Genomic DNA, 22,303 nt, shown 5'->3' on the forward strand with positions numbered 1-22,303 from the left:
GGTTACCCCGTGCCAACTGCATCCCGGTGTGGCACCTGCCAGGCCCCTGCCGGTCGGGGCACCAGCGCTGGGTGCAAGTTGTCCACGCCATCAGGGGCCCACCCAGGAGCTCAATCAGCAGGTACTGGGGGCATGGGACCCTCTGCTGCTGTCCCCAGCTCTTCCCAGCTCGCTGCTGGGATGGCAGGGGGAGAGCCCAGCCCTAGGCTGCCCCCAGGGTGAGCCTGGAGCCCCAGGCAGGGCTGTGTGTCACCCCAACAGTGCAGAGCTACGTGAGGGAGGGCAGGCACGCCCGGCACAGCCCCCAGGCCTTGCACAACGGAGGTTTATTTGGAACGAACGGTTTCCCAATAAATTATGTAATTTAAAAATTTTAAGGAAAAGAAAAAAAAAAAAATAGGCAGAAGGGAGGGGAGCCCGTGGTAGCTCAGCCAGTGCAAAGGGACCACGGAGACACATGACACCCTAGGCTGGGCCCAGGCGCTGGCAGAGGCTCTGCGACAACAGCCCACTGCCCACTCCCCTCGTGTCTCTGGCCTCCCTCAGCCAAGGCCATGTGGCCCCACAGGCCTCTTAGTGTTTGAGTAGGACGGGCCACCCTCTTGTACCCTCAGTCACCAGTTCCAGGGGTGTCCCCTCCCCAGTTGTGTGTGACCCTGGCACTGCAGGCCCCCAGCACAGCCCCCACAGCTGCTCCTCTGGCTCCTGAGGTGCATTTCTGGCTCCTTTCACCCCCCCAAAGCCTGCACCTCCTGGGGAGGAGGGGATGGAGCCCATCCACTGGCACCTGGTCACCCAGCGTGTCCTGCAAGCCAGGATGGAGGGACAGAAGCCACCTCCTGCTCTGTGCTAGGCACAGGACAGCCTGAGAGAAGCAGAGGGCAGCTCATGGCCCTGCCTGACCCCGGCCACTCCAAGCTACCTGCCCTTCCGTGTCCCCAAGGGATGCTGAGCACAGGGGAAGAGAGAGTGAGGGCACAATGTGAGGAGCAGGGACAGACCCGTGTGCCGGGGCCCTGGGAGGGAGGGGAGAGGGGAAGGCCCTGCCAAAGGGGGGAGGCTGAACGTCCGAACAACCTTCCTGGGACAGCACGATCCATAGCACAGTGACGGCATCAGGGCTGGCTGGGCCAGCCATGTGGCAGAGGGTGACACAAGTCCCACACCAGTCTGGGGTGCTGTACACACCAGCAGGCATACCTGGCACCGGAGGCACGCAGCGTGCCACGGTCTCTGGGAGCACCAGCCGTCCCCACCCTTCTCCACAGCGGCTCCGGGGAGATGGGGGTGACACAGAGAAGCGTGACTCGGGTGACACAGCCACAGGACGACAGGTGCTGGCACAGTGCTCGGGTATCAACAGATCCACCCGGCTCCCGCGGAGAAGCCGGAGGCTCCAGTGGTGGATGGCAGTGCAATGAGCATGCAGGTCCTCTGGGGCACAGCGTGGGAAGGAGGGGGAACACATCCCTTCCAACTGTAAACATGGCACTTGGAGAGCTTTGAGCCTTTACCCCTCGGAGCTGTGAGAGGCCCGGCTGGAGCGCGGGCCCCGGCTTTGGCACGCGGCAGGAGTCACTCCTCGTCCCCGGCGAGCAGGAAGCTGTAGAGGAAGTTGATGGCACGCTGGCGGTCCTGCTGGGTCTGCTTGGCCATCAGGTTGGGTGGAGGGCGCAGGAGGAGGCTGGAGAACAGGGCAGCTGTGGAGGCAGGCAAAATCAGCCACTGGTGACTTAGGGAGACCTTGGAAGGTGCAGAAAAGGGCTGGGACGGAGCAAGGACGGCAGAAGCGGAGCAGAGCAACACCACTCACCGATCATGGCGACACTGACGTTGTTGTCCTCCGAGTACCTGAGCAGCTCCCGGAGGAAGGACATTAGGTACCGAAACACATTGCGGTGGCAGCTTGGCAGCTGAAGGATCATCTGCAAGGAAATGGCGTCAGGAAGCTCTCTCGGCTTCCGTCGCTGTAGCCTGGGCACATGTGGCACTGTGGACTCCAGAGCAATGACCCCCAGCTGCAGCCCAGCGCCCATGGCACTCGTGGGCTTTTTCCTGGTGAAACAGTTTTCCTAGAAGCAGTGTCACCAGGAGCCACAGCCCACAAGTGCCCCAAACAAGTTCTCACTGCCCCAAAACTTCCCCCTCTGCCCAAGGACACGCTTGACCTGGCTTACTGCCCCACCAGCTATAAAGAGCCACTCACAGTCCTCTGAGGAAGGACAAGAATTGTAGCTGTGAGCAGGTGCTCAAGCCCTTAAGGACTAGAGGTGGCTTGTCCCCTCCCCTGGGCTGCTATTCCCCATGTCCTCGGGGTGACACAAGGCTCACTTGGGGTCTCTTTAGAAGAGCTGCCTGCTCTCAGAGCCACTTGCCAGCACCTCGGAAGGGAGCAGGACCCAGGAAGGCACAGGGTCATGGCAGAGCCCCCAGCCAGCAGGAGCCCCTCACCTGTCGGCACAGCCGGCTGTTGTGTGACCAGTCCAGGCACCGCTGGTACAGCTCGTAGCAGATCACAGGCTCTGGCAGAGCCTCCAGGAAGATGAGGAGAGCTTCAGCCACGGAGTGATTACTGCCCGCTGGACCCATGGGAATCAAGGGCTGTGCTGAGCAGAGAGATCCCCTCCCTCCCCAGATGCTCCATCCCTCTCCTCCTCCCCAGGTGCTCACCTCTGCTTCCTCCCTGGAGGTCGTGCAAGCTTCTTGCCTGCCTAACTGCTCCTCCTTCTCCTCCTCTGCTGTCCCCCATCCATATGAAACATTGCTTCACGCACCCTACACTGCATTTCCCCACCCTCTGGCCACACAGAAGCTCTCTGCTCCATTAGCCCCTTCTCCAGACCATGCTCCCCAGTATCCCTGTGCTTGGCAGAGCCCTGAGGAAGCTTCCAGAGCCCCCTGGCTGCTTTGGCCAGCACACACACAGCTTCCAGAGAGGTTGTGCAGGGACTGAGAGGAGCCCACACCCATCATGGACCCTGCCAGGTAAAGGTGACAGACAAGCTCTCCTGAGAGCAAGCTCTCCCAGCAGAACTGAGATCCATCAGGCAAGGATACGGATTGTCTCAGGAATGCTGGTGTCCAGGCAGTCAATGATCTGCTCCAACTCTCCTTGCATGCCTGGAGTCTGGAACAGGTCCTCCTGCCAAAAACAGCACAGGGATGGACAAAGTCATCTTCCCCATAAAGGCTGAGGCACATGGTGACTGTGGGGTGAACCCTGAGACCCCCAGCCAGTGCCTCAAGCACACAGAAAAGTCCTGCCCTGTAAACAACAAATTGGATCTGATCTTCAAGTGCTTATGAGGAACCAGGTCACCAGGAAAGCTGGCACGGCAGAGGCCCTCTCACCTGGTGGCAGGCGTGCTTGAACAGGTGGTCAACCAAGAGCCAGATCTCCTTCGGCACCTGTAGCGGCACCTCACCTGCCTCCTCACTGTCCAGGGAGCCCATCTGCAGGACGGATTTCTCCTGGGAACAAAGAGCACATGAGAGTTCAGGGAAACCTCAGTCCCTCTGTCTCAGTCCCTCAGTCGGTTTCCTACTCCCTTGTAGGGAAAGACAGGAGAGGGGAGGCAGCAGGACCCCACAACTGCTCTGGCCCTGACTTGCTTCCACAGCATCAGCCATTGCTCTGTAGGTCCTGGCTCTGCCCCTTCCTGCTGCCCCCAGGAACAACCCCCTGACAGCCCCAGTCCTCCCAGCCCCACAGGAGGGGGCTCTGGCCTCCCAGGGTGGCCCATCCCCATCTCAGCTCCCACCCTGCAGCTGACAGAGGCTGGGACCCAGCAAGTCCTTGTGCTGTGTGAGCTCCCACCCTGGGTTAGATCCAGCCCCCGGGCCCACTCATCCCACTGATGTCATGTCTGCCCCAGCTCTGATGTGCTCCAGGCATGGTTACCCTCGGGGCTCTGAAGCAGTCCCGATTTCTGGAGTCTCTTCCCTGATTTTCCCAAGGAGAGTCTCACTGAGCACACAGAACCACTGCCATGGTTCCCGCTTACTCATGTGGAGCAGCCGATGAGCTCCACAGCTCAGACATCTCCATCACATCGAGCTTTAACAGGATCAATATTCTTGGTTTGATTTCACTTTCGCTTCATGATCACTCACATTCCTTCCAAAGAGAAAGCCATGCCCAGCACTCCCAAAGCACCCAGAGACCGGCACAAGCAAGAACACAACCCTGGCCACCAGCAGAGGAGCCCACAAGCCACACACAAAGCACCTCACTCCAGCTGGCAGCTGAGGTGACAACTGCCATGGCTGTCCCTGTAGCACACCCTGGCAGCAGCCAGGGCCAGGGTCAGCTTCCACACTGCACCCAGAGACACCCTGGGTTGTCACAAGCCCAGTGGCACAGGCAGTAGCCGCAGCTGCCAAAAGGCACAGCACAGCTCTGCCCTGCACACCGCCAGGTCCGACGCAGCCAGCAGATGTGTGGTCGTGGCTGCACGGCTGCCTCGCTCAGCCACGTGCTCTAGGAAGGTTGGGAAGCAGCGTGTCAAGCAAGAGCACCACAGAATTCCCCTAAAAGGAGACAGGGGAGAGTACAGACCCTCTCCCAGGGCTGTGGGCTCTTCTACAGAAACTCCCTGTGCCAGCGCATCGCTGGAGCCGAGTGTTGGAGCAGCCCTTGGCATGACCGGGAGAACTGCGGAGACCTCCAAGCGGGAGATCCCAGCAGCTCACGGAAGAGGAGGAGGAGGAGGAGACGGCTCGGGGTGCCTCAAGGCGGGGGAGAAGGAAGAGGAGGAGGAGACAGAGGAGGAGGTGTCGTGTGAGTTGTCTGGGCCCTGAGCGCCCTCTCCTGCCGCGTGCGAGGAAGGGACGCATGGCCGTGTCTTTCCCACGGGAAGACGCTCCCACAGAAGGATGCTCCCAGAAGGCAGGCACAAATTCCTCCCTTCTCCTCTGCCAGGAGGGAGTCTGGGAGCTTCATCTGGTTTAACACCCGAGTTCAATCCCCTCTTAGAGAGGGGACATCCCTTCCCTCTCCTGTTTTACCCTGTCACTGCACCGACAGCCTGGGGAGGAACAACTCACCCAGCCTGGGAAGGCAGTGCAGAGCCAGCTCAAACAAGTTACAAATGCCAGAGCCCGCCTAGGGAGGGTGGGAACACCCCCGGCATCTCCCACTTGCTCTCCCAAGGACATGTTTTCCTTGCTTGGCTCCAGCACAGAGCACGGGTGCCAAGGGAAGCAGTGATCTTGCTTGGGCATCATGGCCATTGGAGCTGGCAGCCCCAGCAACACTGTTTGAGGAGGTGCAGCAACATCCACCTCCTGCAAAGGCCCTCCTTCGGCCTCCACAGGGACACAAGCTGGAAGGAGCAAAAGACCTCAGTTTCCTGCTCCAGCCCTCTCCCCACAGGTCTGAGAAGGTGCTGTGGTAAACCCCACCTTACAAGCATGGTGTGCCAAAGGCTGCCAATCTTTTCTGGGAACATCCAGAATTGCTGCCAGGATCAGAAGAGTAAGTTTTTTCCCCAAAGCAAATTTGGTGAGCATTAACATCTCAGATGGGCTTGGATCTGTGTGCTCCTCCATGTTCTCATCCAGCCCACAGCTGTGCTAAGAGGCTTTGCTGGCAGCCGTGTCCCCTCTGTGCCCCCTCCCCTTCCCTCTGCCACAGAAAACAAGGGAAAAGCTCTCGTTCTTTACAAACACACCACTGAGAAGCAGACTGCCACACTGCAATTGCTTGTGTTACCTTTTCTAAGAAGCTGTCTTCTCCCTGAGAGCAGAGGGAAAGAGAGAAGAGGAAAAAAGTGTGGTTAAGAAGGAGAAAGCACTCTTGGATTAACTCTTCTGATTAAGCAGAAGCTTAATTTGCATTACAAGAACCCACTGAACACCGGGTCCCTCACACATTTTGCTGACAAGGCCAAAGTTAAACCTATGGTGAGAGATTTGCCTGCCAATTAGCAACAATCCTGCTCACATGATGCACAACCTCGTCAGGATTTCTGGAAAACCCTCCAAGGGGCTTGGACGGTGCTGTGCACTGGCCAACAGCTGGGCCATGGGCAGGTGAAACGTGTCCCTCAGGAAGAAGTTCCGCTGGTCAGAATCAACGTCCCTATGTTATTGTAGCCACCTTCCCTTGTGACCGGGCTGGAGATAAAATATTCCCAGGGCTAAATCTGTGTTTCTGAGTGTGTGGCAGCTGCGGAGCTTGCAGGGCCCCTAAGCAGCTTTGGGTACTGTCAGGGAAATGAGGGTTTGTGCTCAAACCCCGGCTGCTGCTGCCGCAGCCTAAGAGCATTAGCACAGTGCGGGGAGGAGCGTGCCAAGCCCTCAGCATCCCCAAACAGCCAACCCTGTACCAGCCAGGGCAAGCTGGACACTGCTCACGGAGCCTGCAGGAGGGAACAGAAGCAGGTTGTCCAAGCTGAGTCTTGGCAGATCAACCTTTCGGGGTGGGAACAGCCCAAACACACTCCCAGGCCGAGCTGGGAGCAACTGCAGCTTCCATGGCACAGGGCACACGGGGAGGGAGCAGCATCTCAGGGTCCTCTGTGGCCTCTGCAGTGCCTGCTTCCCTTGGAGGCTCCCTGAGTTCTAACACAGCAACAACAGACTGGCCTCTTCCTGGGAACAGCTTGCTCCAAACAGGAGCTGGCACAGGTTCCTCTTCTGAGGCACAGGGGGAGGGACACAGTCACAGGTTTGGGAGGGCACACAGCCACCTGCACAGGCTCATTTTGTAATGGGTGAGTCATCTCCAGCCTCACCACCCCTGACCTGCCTGTGCCTGGCTGCTCACCTCTTCATAGAGTCATGGAATGGTCTGGGTTGGAAGGGACCCTAAAGCACACCCCGTTCCACCCCCTGTCATGGGCAGGGACACCTTCCGCTATCCCAGGTTGCTCCAGGCCCCGTCCAACCTGGCTTTGGAGACTTCCAGGGATAGGGCAGCCACAGTTTCTCTGGGCAACCTGTGCCAGGGCCTCCCCACCCTCACAGGGAAGAATTTCTCCCTAATGTTGAGCCTTCAGCACTGAATGCTCCATTCTGTGAGACTCACCTGTTTCTGACAGAGGTTCTTCAAGAGGCTTTTTAAAGCCCACAGTAGGATCCCAAGAAAAAACAGGATGAGACACTAATACTGAAATCACAAAGGAGAGGTGCTCAAGTGTCAGCAGCAGTGTCAGTGTCTCCCTCCTGGGAGAACCAGGAGAACCATTTCCAGACAAACTCCCATCTATACTGTGCTACCCAACACCCACCTGCCTCAGCCCCTTACTGACCTGCATCTCCAGACCTCCAAACAGCCCAGCAGGCTGAGGAAAATGCTGGATGCAGTGAAGGACAAGCCCTAAAACCACACAAGTGAAGGAGGGAAAGTGTTTCTTAAGGCACAGACACTGCTGGCCTTACACAGCCTGAGCAGTACCTAAACACAGGGAACTGCACCCAAACACTGGGCTGCAGAGCAGGCAGCACCTGCACCACTGCCCTGGGGCACGAAGTGCTCAGCTTGGTCTGTCTCCAAGAATTTCTCAGCTCACAGGTAAGATCAGAACCAAAACACCTAAAATAGCCCTCCCCTTGGACACTGGGGATATGTCCATGCTGCAGACACTGGGGCAGGTGCTCTTTGCTGATTGATTCCTGTATTTCTAGATGTTTCAGTGAGTGACAGGAGAAGGAAATCTACAGGTAAAGGAAGGAGAAGAAGCCTCAAAGTACTCTTAGAAAAGTAACAGTGTGTGACTGTGAGGACAGAGTCTGGGCCCAAGTTTCTATCAAGCAAGAGGTGCTTGGTAGAGCACTCAGCGCTGAGCAGGAAAAAGCAGGTGGAAAAGCCACCAAGGCCAATGAAACACTCCAGATCCAGTTCTAGAACAAGACTGACTTTCAATCGAATCCTGAGAAGTCTGAAGAGCCTGAAGCCTGGATCAGCTGCTTGACCTGAGGAGGCAAATGTATACTGCCACCTGGATCCTGCTTAGCCTGATTGTGTGTTACAAAGTCAAAATTCTAGTGTAAGAATGACCTTTCTGTGTATTGGACTTGTCAGAAAAGTAAAGCAGAGACCTACAACAAAAGGTGGGAACTGGAAGAGGCAACAAGAAGCATGGGGCAACTGCTGAAGGGAAAATGTGGAAGCAATGGGAGTGGAAGCTGGCAAATCTACAGAGGTGGAAAAGGAGCAGCCTACTGGACAAAAAAACCCTCATAGAAGGGTGAGACTGTGAGAAATGAGAGAAGAGAGAAGGTATCACATGGCATAGAGACAAACAGGGCTGAGCTTTCAGGTGAACAGAAAGAAATGGCTTTCCTGGCTGAACAAGAATGGGGACATGGACTAGAACTCAGGAGCTGCTGCACCTCACTGGAACAGGGCCAGATAAGGCCATCAGGAGAGACAAATGAAACCAGCCTGGAAATCAGAATTACATCCCCAACATGGGGCTTAATCCCATAAATGGCCATTAGAGACACCCAAAGGACAAAGGGTGACTAGGGCAGAACTGCACCCCCTCACATGCACACAACAGGCTTCAGGAGGAGGAATATTGGGAGCTGGTGAATGCTGAGGAGAGGAACAGTTCTCTGCACCACAGAGATATCTCTCAGTGATGAATTATCTCTCAGTGATGAATTATCTCTCACTGTGGTTGGTGTGGGAGAAACTGGCCAGAGAGGCCATGACATGGCCCATTTGCTGAGCTGTGCCCATCAGCACACCACACCCAACACCACAGTCCCTCCTTCAGTCCTCCTGCTTCTGCTTGCTCCTTTGCCCTGAGCAGTGGGAATGCATCCAGAAGGAAAAGGCTCCTGGAGCACTTGACACAGCAGAAGAAGCCCTGGCACCTGAGAGGACAGGACCTCAATCACACCTCTTATGATACACAGTGCCACCCAGCTGAGCCTGCCAGCACCACTAACACCAACATGAGGTGCTGGGATCACTTTTTTGTCCCATCAAACAATGTTTAGAGTCTACTCAGACAAAAGGGATAAAGTATAGGCTGTCCAAAGCCATTGGCTGTGGTGGAGGGGAAGAATAAAAGAGCACCTCAAACTCTGTGAAAAGTCACTCAGCTCAGGGCCAGCACAGCCAATCTGAGCTGGAGGCACTCCTGCTTTTGGGAGTAATCAGAAAGGAGTCAGGTCTCTCCCTGTTAAAGGAGCTCCTCCAGAACACTGCCACTCACCAGGTCAATGAGTTTGGTGACTGGAACTTCTCGGATCGGTCGCTTCATTCGGCACAAAGCCTCGAGGGAGGTGCCAAAGCAGCTGGGCAGGTAGGTCCCACTGATGGTCAGGAAATAGTCCTTCCCTCGGTCCAAGTGCAGGACAAGAATATCCTCAATTTTATCCTCGCCAGAGTTCAGGAGGGTGACCGAGTCCTTGCTGACGTACACGTCCAGGGAGATATCTGTGCTCTCATCTGCAACACACAGGAGATCTCAAGAACACACGGACACTCTCCAAAAGGGATGACAAGGACAAATATACAATGGCAAGGACAAAGGCCACAAAAGAGAAGACAAACAGACAAGGCTGATGGCAAGAAACATGGGACACGGGAGAGACGGGAGGGACTGAACAGAGATGGGAGGAGCCTACACCAATACACAACTCACCTGGTTCCAGGTAACCTTCACAGGGCTCAGCCCGAAGCCACGGTTTGCAGTAGTGGCTGTCGTTGAGCTTTGGGATGAAGGAGAAGTGACAGGTGACCTGCCCATTATTGGTAATCTTAAACTTCTGCTTCTGCAGCTGACGGAATTTCACGTTCTCAAACTCAAACTGCAAAGAGAAAACACAAGTGACGTTAGTGGCCACAATGGGGCACACATCCAGACTCCCCCAGACTCTGCAGTGGCCCCCAGACATTGCTGTGGCCCCCCCATGGCTGAGAGGAGCGCACTGAAAGAGTTCAATTTCCTATAATTGAGTTCATTGAACCAAAGTCTTTAAATGTACTTCTGGCACTTCTAAGGCTGATGTGTTTGGGAGGTGACAGTGATTCTGGTCTCATCCTCACCTCTCTCCTGCTCAGCTCCAGTGAAGGAAGAAAGTCATTCTCCATCCTGTCCATTATACGAACGATGTCTTCGAACAGCTTCCGGTACTTCTGCTCATCCACAATCTTCACCTGTGGGAGACAGAAAACACTCAGCAAAGCTTCTGATCGGCTTCACAGGAACTCTCTTGGTCATGACCAAACTGCAGAAGTGAACTATTTCTCTGAGCACTTGCTTGTGCAGCTGAAAGGCTGAGAGGGTTCACGTGCCTGGGTGCACTCCCAAGCAGCATCTGCAACCTTACCCATTTCACCCCTGCAGATGTTACCAGGGTCTGTCTGGCCACTGGTTACACTACTGGGAAATCACTGGGGGAATCTCTTTCAAGGAGACTCAGCCTATTCCACTCAGCCCTGGTGAGGCACATCTGCAGTGCTGTGTCTAGTTCTGGGCTTCTCAGTACAGGAGGAACATGGAGCTCCTGCAGTGGGTCCAGCAGAGGCTACAGAGATGCTGAAGCTGGAGCATCTCTGGGACCAAGAAAGGCTGAGAGAGCTGGGCCTGTTCAGCCTCAGGAAGAGACACTAAGAGGGGATCTTATCAATGTCTGTCAGTAACTGCAGGGAGGGGGCAGAGGATGGACCAGGCATCAGTGGTGCCAGGCAGTAGGACAAGAGGCCACAGGCAGAAACTGGTGCTCAGGAAGTTCCATCTGAACATGAGGAAGAAATTCTTCCCTGTGCAGTGACTGAGCACTGGAACAGATTGCCCAGAAAGGGTGTGGAGTCTCCCTCACCAGAGATATTCCAGAACCATCTGGATGCAATCCTCTGCCACATGCTCCCTGCTTGAGCAGGGAGCTTTGACCAGATGCCCCATTGTGGTCCCTTCTGACCTGACCCCTTCTGGGAGTGCAGGAGGCAGCAAAAATGGACACGGACTGTCCCCATTCACTAAGCCAGGAATCCCAAATGTCCTGCCAGCCACTCACCACCAAAGACATTCAGGTGTGAACCAGTGACAGTCTGCTGACACATCTGGGGCAGCACCAGGTACAACCAGACACAGGCTACTGCTGTGTCTCCATGCAGTGGGGAGAACACAGGGGCTCCCCCATTCCAGTACTGCCAGAGGCAGCACCCCCACAGCAGCCACACATCAGTTGGGTTCATCTGTCCTCTTGCAACAGCCTTAGCAGAGGTGTCCTGACTCCTGAAGGAATGCCTGGAATTGTTGGGATCCTGCCCCAGCACATGGATAAACCTACCCCAATGCGGAAAAGCGCGCTGACAGGCTTGTGGTCACTGGTCTTCAGGTCCATGTGACTGCAGTACCGGAGCTGACTGATGTTCCCTCCTCTCCAAAGGATCCGATCACACCACGCCGGCACACGACACTTCCCACTACAAAGAAAAAGAGGTTACCAGGGAAATCCAACGATCCTAACAAACCAACCAAGCTGTTCCTTTTCCTAGCCAGCCAGCTCCCTCCACCCCCACCATCACAGCAGTGATGGGATGAACCCTATCACTTCCCCCAACCTGAATTCTGTGTTATTTCTTCTGCTCTCTACCCCTTTTTCTGATGCAGCAGCTAAAATTCCTGTCCCTTCCAGCATCAGGAAAACAAAACGACTCAGTCAAGCCCACTTCCACAGCCTGAAGCCATGTGTGCTGTGACCCAAGCTGCATGACTTTCTTTTGCCGCCAGATCTTTCTGCCCACAACTGGATCCATCACTTATTGTTTCCACTATGGAAAGTCTACTCAGCGATTACTATCATGTTATGAAGACTGAATCCTAGGTTATCCTTCTTCAGATTAACTACTGTGCTGATTCATAATCACAGGCAAAGTCAAATCCAATCACTATATGGTCTGAAACTCCTTCTTGGGAGTTTCTCCCTTCGGAGCAGCCCCTGCAGCAGATGCAGCCGTGTCTGGGGGAGGCATCAAGCAGGAACCACGGCTGCTATCACAGCACAGCCACCCGTGGGTGTGCAAGTCAGGGGACAGGGTGACTCAGAGAGCCTGTTCCCTTATCTCTACAATTCCTTCTTATGCGTTTGCCTGTCCCTGGTAAAAGAGAAAGCCCCCAGTGCAGGGCCACCTGAGCTCATGCTTCACCTGCCTTCATCCAGCAGGATTGGCAGCAACTGCGGTTCAAGGGATGCGCCCATTCCTCAAACACAGGGGCTGCTTATTGCAGAAAACAGGGGAAAGAAAGGAGGGCAAACACAACACTGACAGGTACCTCCAGCTCTAGGAAGCAGGAAATCAAGTTTTGGGAGAAAATGCTTTTTATGTCATAAGTAAATAAGCCCAGTGGCAGCCAGTGTACCTGGAGTCCCAGCGATCTGTTTTAGAGTCATATTTATACGTGGGGATGAATTTAATCTCTCCCTCCATGAAATCTGCAAATGCTTTCTTCTGAGTGCGCTGAATATTCAGCTAAAGCAAAAAAAGAAAGCTTTAAAACGAAAAAAACCAAACCAAATCAAATAAACCCTCCCCCACACAGCAGTGTCAGAGAGCAGATCTACAGGTAGAGCAACCACGACCTGTGGGCACGGAATTCACAGACATCCCCAAATTGCCTCTCAGACCTCACACCTTTAAGAGAGGTAAAAATTCAACTCGTCAGTGGAATGTTTTCCAAACAGACCGAGTACAAATGGGCACCAAGCCATGCAGGCAGCATCAAATAAGAGTTAAGGGAAATACTAACTGCTCTGCTTGTGCTGAATGCCTTCATTAGTTTTCAGGCTCAAGGTCACCATTATTAAACTTTCCCTGCCAACCATTTTAGCAAGAGCCTCTAGGACTGCCCCCGGCTGATAACCTGACACCACCCTCCTTTGCTCGTTTCCTCTTCTGAAAAATCTCCTTGTTGTTTTCCTCACTGAAACCTAAGCCACAGCTGTTTCCTGCACGAAGCTCTGCAGCACAACAGAAACAAGCTACAGAGCAGAATGAGATTCACTGTTAGACTGTGTCAGAGGTGATATTGCACAACTGCAGTTGGGTTTCACAGGAGCAATCCTTCACCTGAAAGGTACCTGCCCTGGGTTTCAGGGTGCTGCAGAGAAGTGCCGAGCGGGGAAGGTGGCAGCACAGAATTCAGGTCAAGCTAGCTGAGCAGATTTGGGCTCCAAATCAATACCTCTTCCACAACACTGATCACAGCAGCTTTTGTTGCTGTTACAAATTCCTGTGTTCAGCTTGTAGTTTGTACATAAGAGAGAACTCCTGCACTGAGACAGAGACACACCTCCATGGTAAATGCCTGAGTCACCCAGTTAATCCAGTATGGACAATCTGGTTTTGTTCAGGGGGTTGTTGCCACCAGTGCACCCAAAACTCCGTCAAGGTCCAGTGTCTATGTCTATAGACCCTTCTTACAGAGTGTCATGGAATTAGATTGGAAAAGCCCTCCAAGACCATTGAGTCCAATTGTTCCTGCAGCATTGCCAAGCCACCACTAACCCATGCCCCCAAGTGCCACATCCACACGTCTGTTAAATCCTCTCAGGACTGGGGACTCCACCACTGCCCTGTGCAGTCTGTGCCAGGGCTGTTCAGCATGTTCCAGAAAGAAATTTTCCCTAATATCCAACCTAAACCTCCCCTGGTACAACTTGAGGCCGTTTCCTCCTGTCCCCTGTTCCCTGGGAGCAGAGCCTGATCCCCACCTGGATCTACCCTCCTGTCAAGGTGCTGCAGAGAGTGAGAAGGTCCCTCCTGAGCCTCCTTTTCTCCAGGTTGAGCTCCCCCAGCTCCCTCAGCTGCTCCTCATCAAACCTGTGCTCCAGCTCCTTCCCCAGCTCCATGTTTGCCAGCTCCTTCCAAGCACAGGCATATCCTAAACCAAGACAACCCCTCAAGGACGGGGCAAATGTAGTGAGTTCACTGACCTGGTCATATGTCAGCAGCTTCTGAAGCTCGTTCTTGCTGATGAGACTCTTCACTTCACTGGCATCTGGTAGACACAGCCTGTAGTTCAAGTCTCCCAGCCAGATGACAACACTGGAAACAAAGACACATATAGAATCATGGAATGGTTTGGGTTGGAAGGGACCTTAAAGCTCATCTTGTTCCACCTCCCTGCCATGGGCAGGGACACCTTCCACTAGCCCAGGTTGCTCCAAGCCCCGTCCAACCTGGCCTTGGACACTTCCAGGTATCCAGGGGCAGCCACAGCTCTGCCACGGCCTCACCACCCTCACAGGGAAGAATTTCAGAGCAGATCAGCAATTAACATCTCCCTTTTTTAAATCATATTATGGTTGAGACATGTGGAAGACAAAAAAGAAGACATGAAAGATTGAGTCCAAAAGCAGAAATTTCTAGTGGTAGCAGATCCTACAGGACTAAGTCCATCTCCTGTGGAATCTTCCAAGGATTGAAGACTTAGTTTAGTGGGAGATAATGAGTTTGCCTCAGCCTAAAAAAAGCTAGAGAACAGCACTGACCCTCTAATGAAGTGAAACCAGTGTATCCCACCAAGCTTCACACAAAATCTAGCTGGTATTCAGGCTCTTCACATGTTCAGAAGAGGGAAGTAGTGGAGCTCAGTAAGCAGAGCCTGCCTGTCAGCCAGCTGGGCAGGAGAGGCACCTGTATCTGCAGGGTCACGCCTTGTGTGACATCCTGGTTTTACCTGTTGGTTTTTCACTGCCTTTCATTCAATCAGAGCAGGTTACTGCTGCACCATCTGCCCAACAAAGACCAACTGATGCAGAATTGGCAGGAGCAGAGTTAGATTCCTGTGGAGTTTACAACCTTCTGGATGTTGTTTCCCATCTCAGCCATTAGCCACACCTCACCAGCACTCACTCCCGCCCTGCTCCTCTCCAGGTTTCCAAATGGACCTACAGCCTTGTCATTACTAGCAGCTAAAGAAACACTCTTGGGACCCACTCTTTACTCCATAAAGGGTTCATTTAAAGATTAAAATTTACCCCCCCCTCTAGTACCAGAACTCTTCCTGTTTATAGTCAAACCTCAACATTTCCACCAGTGGATTATCAAGGATAATCTAATAGTTGAAGTATTTTCTGCACTAATCCACTCTACATTTTATTTTTGTTTTTTTTTAAATGGTTTAAATACTAACTACAGAATTACCAGTCATTTGTATTCTGTTTAGGCCTGCTGAAGAGTTACACACAAATGCAAGGAGAGGGATGCTGGAGACAGCGCAATGAAGAGGTGACCATGGTTTGTCTGCAGGAGCTGCAGAACAGCACAGCCCTTGGCACTTCTTGTTATTTTATCAAGCCAGAAAACTTATCTGCATGAAACCTCCCGTTGCTGCAATTCTGGCTCGATTTGGGTAAACCAACACCGCTTCAAAAGGGAAAACATCAACACAGCTCACTCGTGTTTCATGATGTTGAGCTGAGGCAGGCTGTCATCGGGGGTCTCAAAGCTCATCCGGGCACAGATGTCCTTATAATCCTGGTTTCGGCGCTCGAAGTCCTCCACGTGGGCAGCCAGGTGGGAGTTGACGACGCAGAAGGTGGTGTTGTGGAACACAAACCTCACGGCCACGCCGCCCTTGTTGCCCTGGGAACAGCAGGTACCAGTGGGGTTAGAGCAGGAGTCAGGTGTGGCACAGGGAGGGGACAGGGATGGCACAGGTAAACAAAAACAGGCTGTGCTGCTTCTCGCATGGATACAGGGAAGCAACAAGCTGGCCTCGGTGACTCACCATCTTTCCCATGACTCCTGTGCCCACAGACTCCGTCACGATCTCTCTGATATTGCTCAGATGATCCTTCTTAGCAAATACGAGCAACATCATCCCAACCAGACGGACCATTTGCACCTGCGAAGATAAACGGGATCCTGAGTTCCCAGAGAGGCAGGGGGAATGCAGTTCTGCTCTGCCTGCTCTGCCTGATGCTCTGCTGCTCTGGCTCTCCCCGTTCCTCATCATGTTTTGTACTCAATCCCTAAATTTAATAACATCGCTGAAAGGGCCTTCTGTCCCACAGGAAGGTTCTGGGGGTCAACCTGTCACTCCCCAGAGTTGTGAGCTGTGCTGAGCTCACTGCATTCCCCATGCTGGTGCTTCTCTACAACAGGATGAGGTAAGAGAAACTGAATAAATATGCAGCAGGTCTGTTGGTGAGGTCTCAGCCTTTGTCAGCACAACCAGAGAAGACCCTGAGTGCTCCAGCCAGTTCTGGCGTAAAGCTGTGGCTGTGCTGAGGCTGCAGGTGCAGCTGGGAGTCAGGGCTCACCTTGGCTTACTCCTAACTCCAGTAGAGCCAGTGGCACATGCAAAGGGGAATGGACAAAGATGTTCTTATTTCCCCGAGGCAGACGTGCATGGGGTATCAAAAGGCATCTCTGAGCTGTACAGGTCGATTGGTTTTCAGGAAACACTCGTTCCCTAAAGCAAAGGGCCTCTCTTTGGAGCTGAGTTGTTCTCCTCTGCTGCAGAATTCAGCCCCCAGGGCTTAACACCGTGCTCATGTGCTGTGTCCCAGTGGGGATCTTGGCTTTGCTGCTGATCTTTTACATGTGCTAAGCCAATGCCTGCCCAGTCTGTGATCTTCCTGAACCTCCAAAACAGTGGGGTCACCACTATGAAACAGTGACAAGGCCTCACCTTCTGGAGTGCAGTCTGCACCCTCACAGAAACTTTCAGATGTGTTGGGATTAAGTCTAGGGAGTGAGGGAAGAAGCTGAGAGCTGGAAGAGCCCAGCACCCAGTCTGCTCTGCAGAAGTGGAATTTACAAGTGACCACAAGTCTTATCTACAGCTTCAGCCACTTCCCCCTCCTGCAGCCGTATCCTGTGCTCTCTCTTTCACCAGGGTGGGAGGAATTCACCCAAAACTCAAGTAAAGAAAAGGGCCTCTCTGCACTGCAGGCCATGACTCCTGACTCTCCTCGACAGGTCTCAGCTCAGCAAGGTGCTCTGTTCCCTGCTTCACTCCCTGTAACACCTGCCCCTGAGCTCAGCTCAGAGCAAGCAGGACAGGGTGTGACACTGAACACGCGGGCTATGGAGGACAGGGAAACCCATTCATATATTTAGGACTGGTCCCTGCAGCAGAAAGGTTTGTTACAGCAGACATAAAACCAATGGCTTGCTCTTAACCAGCCAGAACAAAGTCCTGCCACAGCCGAAGCAATTCTGTCCCAAGGCAACAGCCTCTGGAAGATTTTTTTTTCATAAATCATCCCATTCTTTCAGGAAAAAGTTACTCATTTGATTTACCAGCTCAGGACACACCTGGCTTCTATACTACAGGGTGAGATGGTAACACAGGTAGAGGATTTGAACCTGTTACTTCCCGGGCACCACCTTCCTATTTGATAAAGGTATTGTGATCCCCACCTTTATAAATTTCTGCTTCGAAGCACAATATTCCCCCACAATTGTGGGGAAGAAATACACACTCCAGATTTAACCTGGCACACTTGACACATGCCCAGTACCACCCTTGGTTTCTCCAAGCCCTGCTCCTTGGGTAGGTGAGGAAAGGGGAAGCCCCTTTCCCTTTTCCTTCCCATCATGCCAGCTCCATGACAAGACACACCACTGAGCAGAACTCACTTTCTTGTACTTGGCCTGAGGATGCAGGGCCCTCTCCACAGCAGCCAGCCACTCCTGCTCCTTCGTAGAATCAAAGTAGAAGAAAGCCTCTGTGCTGAGGTCCAGCTCCTGGAACCTGGAAACCCAAGAGCTTAGCACCTTCAGCCCTCATGCACATCCCCCTCTTCCTACAGGAATGCAAAACCTCCAGCAACAGCCCTTGGAGGAGCAGCTCCTTATGGCCACTTGCTAAATAAAGCAGCACAATTTCCCCATGGTGCCTCTGAGACCCTACCCATGACCCCCTAGCAACCCTCTCCCCTGGGCAGCACCCCTTTAGGCAGAGGACAACCAGGGAACTCTGCAGATGCCTCCAGGAAAATTGGTTATGTCACGCCAGCCTTGTTTAACCCAATCCTCTGCCTCATCCGACAGCTCTCTGCCCTCAGACAGCTCCTGTGCAACACAACTCAGCTCTGTGCAGCCTCTGGGAGCATGGCAAGAACCTAAACCAAACACAGCCCTCCAGGATCCCAGCAAGAGCAACAAAGAACCAGCCCTGTTAGTAAATCTAGGTTGCTGCCACTCACCCGACACAGTAGAAGTCCGGAGGCTCCGTGTCACACACCAGCCACGGCTCCAAGAAGCTGTCAGGAGACTGCCCGTTCACATTCCACGTTCCCACAAAAAACCTACAACACAAAAGCAGCTGAACCATCAGAAAACAGAATGAAAACCACAGCAGCACAGCAGTGTCCTGGCTGGGAGCAGACACTGTGAGCACACACTGACACACGGGGAGCTGCCCCTGCGTGGGGCTGTGCCAGCCAGGGGGGAACTGAAATTCACAGGATCCCAGAATCCCTGAGGTTGGAAAAGACTGCCAAGGTCATCGAGTCTAACCTGTGATCAACCCCCTCCTTGTCACCCCGCCCAGAGCACTGAGTGCCACATCCAGTTGTTTCTTGAACACCTCCAGGGATGGGGACTGCACTGCCTCCCTGGGCAGCCCCTTCCAACGTCTGACAGCCCTCTCTGTGAAGAAATTCTTCCCTATGTCCAACCTGAACCTCCCCTGGCACTGCTTGAGGCCATTTCCTCTTGTCCTGTCACTTGTTACCTGGGAACAGAGCCAGACTCCCCCTGGCTCCACCCTCCTGTCAGGGAGTTGTATAGAGTGAGGTCTCCCCTGAGCCTCCTTTTCTCCAGGCTGAGGCTATCCAGCCTCTCCTTAAAAAATTCTCCCAGGTGTGGGTCACTCCCAGTGACACTCCTACTGGACTAAGACATTCCACCAGCAAACATCTGGGTCTTTTAGCACCATGTCATGTAGGGCAAAATCAGGACAGCGTGGTGAGACATCTACCTTCACCCTTTCTGCCCAACTGCTCCAGCTTCATTGAGGCTCAGGAGATCTGACACACACAGGGAGAAGACACAATAGGAGCAGCTGCACCATGGGCACTTGGTGACTTTCAGGCTGTACCATCCTCACTGGCCACTTGAGTTGCCATCCATCAGCAGCTGCCAGGACATAAACCTGGGCGAGATCTGAGCTCACAGCAGAGATCCCACAGCTCTGTCCCTTCCTCCCCACTCTCACCTGAAGTTGTGCCAGTTGATGTAGGCCTTCTCCCTCTTGGCCAGCACGTGTTTGATGAGACCCTCTCTCTGCCCTGACTGCGTGCTGGGCAAAAACATCTTGCGCATCGTGTTGGTCACTTTGGGCTGGTCTCTGGATGTACCTTCTCTCTCTCGGGGAAATCTAGGAAGGAGGCAAAAACAGCACTGGAACGTGTTCTGCTGTCTAGGAAGAGAAGCAAAAAAGGGAACAGATGCCCTGTGTTACTTACTGTCTGTTCTGAGGAACAGGAGGAGGTGGGGGCTCCCGCCGAGATCCCGCTTGGTGGTTTTGCATATTCCTTTTCTCTTCTAGGCTCAGAGTGCTGAAGTCATCCTCAAACCCCAGAGCTCCTGTAATGAAAAATCCAAGCACAGTGCCCTGAGAAACAATCTGAAACAGCTCTGATCAAGATGGAAAAAATGTAACTCCACAGAAAGCAAAAAGAACCCAAATGATAACAGGAATTTATCAACTGTGCGACTCAGGGAATGGGAGAAAGGGGCACTAATCACAAGTCAAGGCAGCAGGGAGCTTACTACACACAAACTAAGGCAGAAAAGAGCACTCAGGAAGGAATGAACAGACCAGGGAGCAGAGGCCAGGCTGCCAAGGGCAGGGTCAGATCCAGGTCCCACCCCAAGCACCCCAGCACTGCACATGCCCCTGAGCAAAGCCAACTGTACCTGGAGGAGAGGCCTGCAACAGACCCGGGAGGCTCTTCTCCACCTGATGCCAGATGGCTCCGTCCTTGGCTTCAGGAGAAGCTTTCAGGTGGGCTGGAACAAACCCCACCCTGTCAGAAACTGCTGACAAGTCAGAGGATTTCACACACACAGAGGTGCAGCTCTGCTCACCCTCCTGGATGCTCTGCACTTCGGACAGGAATCCCAAGCAGCGCTCCTCGTCAGGGATCTCAAAGAGCCGCTCCGGTGTCTCGTCGCCCTGTATCCGGACCTTGCAGCCTGCTTCAAACACACTCACACAGTCAGCCCAGGCCGGCTCACAGTCAGTCACCAGGCTTTACACACAACTTCCAGATGTTGTTTCTGATGGAAACCTAAGTTACTCTCCCTGTGCTTCTCAAATCCCCCCACCCTGCTTGGGGTATCCTCAGCAGGTTCTTCTGGCTTTAGGAATCCTTCTCCCTACTGCAATCTATCAGAGAGGAGCTCTAAAAGCAGTATGAAAAATTGCAAATGTTTCAATCATTTGCATTGCAGGCCTTGTCTGTTGCAATAACCAATTAGTTATTGGCAGAGCCAGATGACAACATCAGAGGGAAAACAACCCTGGCTTGAGCAGAGGACAAACACAGAGCCTGGGGGAAGACTGGGAAGGTGAAACAAGCACCAGGCAGCTCTTCCCTGACAGGTCAGCCACACCACTGCCCTTGTAAAACTTACTGTTTGCAGCTATATCAATCAGTAGAGTTTCTTCTGCCTCTGGAAAAGAGAAAAACATGATCAGGACAGCTCATGCTGGATGCTGCAGTAACTGAGGACTTAAATAATCACACTGCTTGCTACAAACCACAAAAGAGTCCTGAAAGAGGAACAAACAGCTCTAATTTATGTACATTCCTAACGGCTCTGGCACAGAGAACCTAGACAGTCACCTCCTACCAAGTGTCCCAGGGAGATTCCCAGCACACAGAGTTCTCACACACTTGGATGGTTTTTCCCTATCAGTGCAGCTACTTTGGGAAAGACCAACCTGACAAGGAACTTCAGAGCTTCTCTACAGTGCAAGACCAGGGGTAGAACCTTACTGAGCTGCACAGAAGGGAATGAACCAATCTGGCTAAAGTTGCTTTTATTCCTGACAAGGATTTGCCCCAAGGACACTTGCAGCTATTTAAGTCCTTCCAAGCCAAGGCCTAAAGCCCTTCCCGATCCAACTGCTGGGAGCTGAGAGCTTGCCAGACCTTATGGAAATTTAGATCTGAACATGCAGGAATCAGGCAAAAGTTCCCAACTCTCGACACGACAGAGAAGCCAGAGAGACAGACACCACTAGACACCAAATTCCAGCCCCTGCAAGCCCACCACGCACCGGGGCCAGCCAAGTTCCTCACAACTGCATGCTGACATGGAATGACAAACCACTTGGATGAGGAACAAGGGGATTCCATAAACTGTGAGTTGCAGCCTCGCGGGGAAGCATACAACCCACACCTGCTCAGGAGGGAGGTCAGGAAACACCGCTAAATTGGGGGTTGTGGACTGTGGACGAACAGCAGTGGATTCCCACCCTCCCCCAGCAGTCAGTACCTTGCACACACTTAAAGCGGCTGTTGATGGGAATATAATCCGGATCGGAGTTTTCTTTCTCCTGTGAGTGGATAACGATCCTGCGGACAGAAAAAAAAAAAAGGCTTGTAAAAACCCGGCAGCAACGCCGTGTTCTCTCACATACAACACACACAAACAGCCGCGGGAGCCGTGTGTACACAGACACGGTGTTTGATTGCTATCGCTGTATTGATGGGGAAGGAACAAGGAAAAAGCAACACAGGTGGGACCGCGCAGGACGCGGGTGCCCGTGGGGAGAAGTTAAGAGCTGTTCAACTCTGCCTGGCACGGGGCAGATCCAGAACCACACAAACTCCAACCCTGCGGCTCCGGCGGCCGGAGGAGCCCCGGCAAGGCACGGCCGGAGGATGAGTGGAGACCGCCGGAGGCACGCTCGGCTCCCGAGAGTCACGGCGGCCGTGGCACCGACCGAGCCGAGCCGGGCCGGGCCGAACCCCCGCGCCCCATCGCCGCCCGGCCCGCACTCACCCGTAGCGGCCGCCCCGCCGCGCCAGGCCGAGCACACACGGCTCCCGCCGCCCGGCCCGCACCTCCGCGCCGGCAACGCTCTGCGCCGCAGCTAAGGAAACCTCCGCACCGCGCCCCGCCCCGCCCGCCCGCCCGGCCCCGCCGTTCCCGGTGGATACGAGCAGGCCGCGGCCCGCGGCGCGCGCCTCCATGGCGGCGCTCGGTCTCCCGGCGACTCCGCGCCGGTCACGGGCGCGGGGCACAGCGGGGCAGAGCGCCGCCCGCCGCCGCCCCCCGCGCCCCCTGCCGGCGGGCGGACCCCACCACCCGTTGACCGAGGTGGAGCTGCACCCACAGCGCGGCGGGAAGCGGGGGCGCACCGGG

General features: G+C 54.0%; 1 protein-coding gene across 2 annotated transcripts; it reads right to left on the reverse strand.

Annotated features, from left to right (window-relative positions):
- Positions 1–308: 308 nt before the first annotated feature.
- Positions 309–22,003, reverse strand: OCRL (OCRL inositol polyphosphate-5-phosphatase). 2 transcript variants are annotated; one of them, XM_032702008.1, is made up of 23 exons: positions 21,941–22,003; positions 21,431–21,510; positions 20,564–20,602; positions 20,015–20,122; positions 19,844–19,936; positions 19,390–19,510; positions 19,140–19,301; positions 18,127–18,228; positions 17,558–17,672; positions 15,699–15,815; positions 15,366–15,553; positions 13,900–14,011; positions 12,327–12,436; positions 11,254–11,389; positions 10,007–10,117; positions 9,603–9,768; positions 9,171–9,406; positions 5,714–5,737; positions 3,352–3,471; positions 3,058–3,142; positions 2,452–2,579; positions 1,814–1,925; positions 309–1,700 (listed from the first exon to the last, which is right to left on the reverse strand). In XM_032702008.1, the coding sequence occupies exons 6-23, from the start codon at positions 19,452–19,454 to the stop codon at positions 1,576–1,578; spliced, it is 2,214 nt and encodes a 737-aa protein (XP_032557899.1). In that variant the 5' UTR covers positions 19,455–19,510; positions 19,844–19,936; positions 20,015–20,122; positions 20,564–20,602; positions 21,431–21,510; positions 21,941–22,003; the 3' UTR covers positions 309–1,575. The 2 variants fall into 2 exon arrangements, with proteins under 2 accessions (XP_032557899.1, XP_032557898.1); XM_032702007.1 differs by having other exon boundaries at positions 20,015–20,125.
- Positions 22,004–22,303: the final 300 nt, after the last annotated feature.

This window comes from Chiroxiphia lanceolata, chromosome 14 (assembly GCF_009829145.1).
Source record: "Chiroxiphia lanceolata isolate bChiLan1 chromosome 14, bChiLan1.pri, whole genome shotgun sequence".
Classification (NCBI taxonomy): Eukaryota; Metazoa; Chordata; class Aves; order Passeriformes; family Pipridae; genus Chiroxiphia; species Chiroxiphia lanceolata.